Source organism: Egretta garzetta, unplaced genomic scaffold, assembly GCF_000687185.1.
Source record: "Egretta garzetta isolate BGI_Z169 unplaced genomic scaffold, ASM68718v1 scaffold319, whole genome shotgun sequence".
NCBI classification, from domain to species: domain Eukaryota; kingdom Metazoa; phylum Chordata; class Aves; order Pelecaniformes; family Ardeidae; genus Egretta; species Egretta garzetta.
In genome coordinates this window covers 980,270-983,108 of record NW_009260769.1, presented here as the reverse complement: position 1 = coordinate 983,108, position 2,839 = coordinate 980,270, and the positions used below count along the sequence as shown (strand labels likewise).

General features: G+C 41.6%; 1 protein-coding gene across 1 annotated transcript in view; it reads right to left on the bottom strand.

Moving 5' to 3' along the window:
- Window positions 1-831: 831 nt before the first annotated feature.
- PROX1 (prospero homeobox 1) overlaps window positions 832-2,839 on the bottom strand; it is a 36,562-nt gene continuing 34,554 nt past the window's right edge. The window contains exon 4 of the mRNA XM_009646188.2: window positions 832-1,017. Coding sequence (XP_009644483.1) covers window positions 832-1,017 — 186 coding nt within the window. The remainder of the gene's footprint in view (window positions 1,018-2,839) is intronic.

Genomic DNA, 2,839 nt, shown 5'->3' with positions numbered 1-2,839 from the left:
TATAGGGCGCTGAAGGTTTCATTTTTACTCTATGGAGAGTGAAATGCTTCCGCTTTGATAAGCTGACCGTATTCCAAAATGAGTGTGGTTGATACAATATTGTGCACGAATTACTGGCCTCACCCTGCAAGAACGGTATTTGATTTGTGCAAACGTCCCTTGCTGCAATTTAGAGAAACAACAACCTGGCATATTGATGACTGGCGCAGGGTATTTATCGTTTCTGTAAGGAAAGCATGAAGAATAGGGCTTGCTTTTTTGGGTATCACTTCTTGGAGTGAGTACCTAAAATAGATGTTGTAGTTTTTTGAAGTATGAATCAAAATCTAGTTATTGGTTAAAAAGTATATAAAATAATAAAAAAAAAAAGCTCGAAGCTTATGAAGTGACTCCACAGAGTTCAGACCTTTAGCAGTATAAACATAATATAAACTTCATTGTCTGTAGTATTGTGCCATGACATTAGTCTCACTAAGACAAAATGCCACTTTGCAGCAAGCAATAAATCTGACAAAGCATTTTTAAACATAATGCCCTAACTTGCTAAGACAGGCTTTTACACGCTTCCAAACTCTTCTCCCTGAAAATTAACCCCGTTGATTCTCCAAATGTTAAGGGTCTCGGGCAAAAGTAAACCAAAGGCTGAAGTAAAATAACCATCCCCTTGGAACTGAACGAAAACTTAAATCCAGGAGGGATCACAGTCTAATTTCATATACATATATATGTATGCGATACACATATATATGAAATTAAAATAGAGACACACATGACTTGGGCATCAGAAGGGGACTGCTACTTTCATACATTCATAAATAGCTGCTGATCTCTCTACTCATGAAGAAGCTCTTGTAGGCAGTTTGGGGATTTGAAAATCTCGGGGACCTCACTGTCCAGCTTACAGATGACCTTGTATATGGCCTTCTTCCAGGAAGGATCAACATCTTTGCCTGCGATAATGGCATTGAAAAACTCCCGTAACGTGATCTGAGCCACTTCCAGGAATCTCTCTGGAACCTGCTGATACAAGGAGACAATGGCATTAATACAGTTTTCAATTTCAAGTCTCTGGTTCTTCAAAGGAAACTGAGCTAAGTTCTTTCTTTCAGAAAGGGGCTTACATAGCACCTGCATTTTCTAAATGTGGCAGCCTTCTATTCTCTTATGCAAAGCTGTTATATATAGTACTATAGCAATAACTTTTATAACATGTGTTAGAGATCTTTGTAAAGTCTACTGACAGAATGTAGGTAACAAAATGTTACTGTCTGAGTTTGGAAAGTGGGGGATTTATAGGATATAATTAGCAGGAGAGGAAACAAACACAATTGTCTTTAAGGAGAGAAATCTCTGCTTGATATTTTACCCGTGCATTTATGGACATGTTCTCCTCTTCGTGTGGGAACTAATATGAAAGTTATGCACGCACAGAAACCCCTCTGTACCTCTGCACTCAACTTTGGTCACAACCAGCGCTGAAAGCTATCAAAGAAATGTCGTTTGTTGTTTAAAAACAAGCAAGCAAGCAAGCAAGCCTTCAGCCAACGGCTTGTTTCTGTGGCTGCTATGCACAAGACCCCCATAAGATGGCTTCCTCCGGAGACATTATGGTCTTCCCTTCTTTTCCAGAAGCCTACAAATAAACCCCCAACCTCTTCAATGGGCGCATTGTGCTCCAAGTGGCTACTGAGCTAGGATGCATCAAACTCATCCGGGTTTTCTAAATGTCACTGTCACTTCACGGCTGAGGCAAACAGCCAGCTAGCAGGGTCATGCCACTATCAGAAGCCCCTGAACAATGGGAGAATGTTAAAAAACACAGTACCTCCAAACTTGGGTAATTCATCCTAAATAGTTGTTTCGGGCAACCACACCACCTTCTTACCCTCTGCCTTAAATGATTCGAAAGTGATCACTATAATGAACAGTAGGTCAGTTGCAAGGTTGAGGTCATCTCCATAAAGGTATTATTTTCCATTTTTATTACGGAAATATGGCTTCACAGCTCTAGAACTGCTAATACAAGGCCGGCCAGTAGCCAGCATGCTTATAATAGCAAGTATTCCCTCACTGCTATTCTTTGCCCACTCTGGCAAGAGTTCTCCGACCTGCAGTAGAGGCTACTTCAACCATTCCTGTGGCCAACAGCCACCCAGGCAGATCTCACTCATTTACTGAATGCATGTCACATTGCCAGATCAGGGCCAGCACCTTATCCTCTAGGCCTTTGTTCTTCTCCCTTTAGAAGCCACTTTCAGAAAACTTGTCTGGAAATGTGCATGTTTAACCTGAGAGGATGGAGCTCTGGAGCCTCACAAACCTATCACCGTTGGGGAAACACAAGCACTTTGCGAGCCACGTTTTGCCATCAGATAAGCATGAGATCAGCTCCCCCTGACACCAGCTGACAAACTCTGCTTCCAGAAGCCCTGCAGCCTGCAGAGGTCCTCTGTCTACTGCCGAGAGTGAAATCCAGCCCCCCAACATTTTTCTCTGCTCCCAGAACCAGGCTGCCTTCTGTGAAAACTTTTCATTCAATGGGCCACAAAGAAAGAAACATTTTTACAGATGTTCTATTCCAGCAGTAATTATGAGGGAAGAAAATTACTACTATGTTTCACTTATTCCAGCTCAAAGAAATAACTTAAACCTTCACATAACCACTTTCCTGTTTGGGCACTTTGTACTAAGTCTACAAAAGCTACCACGCTTGTCTCATTCTTGCATTACTATAAAAAATTATACACTTTTCTGTTTGTGCAGATCAAACAACTGCTCATGTGCTGTTTATCATCCTTGGTACTGCTGGGTGCTAACCAAGGGGAAGGAGTTGTTGACT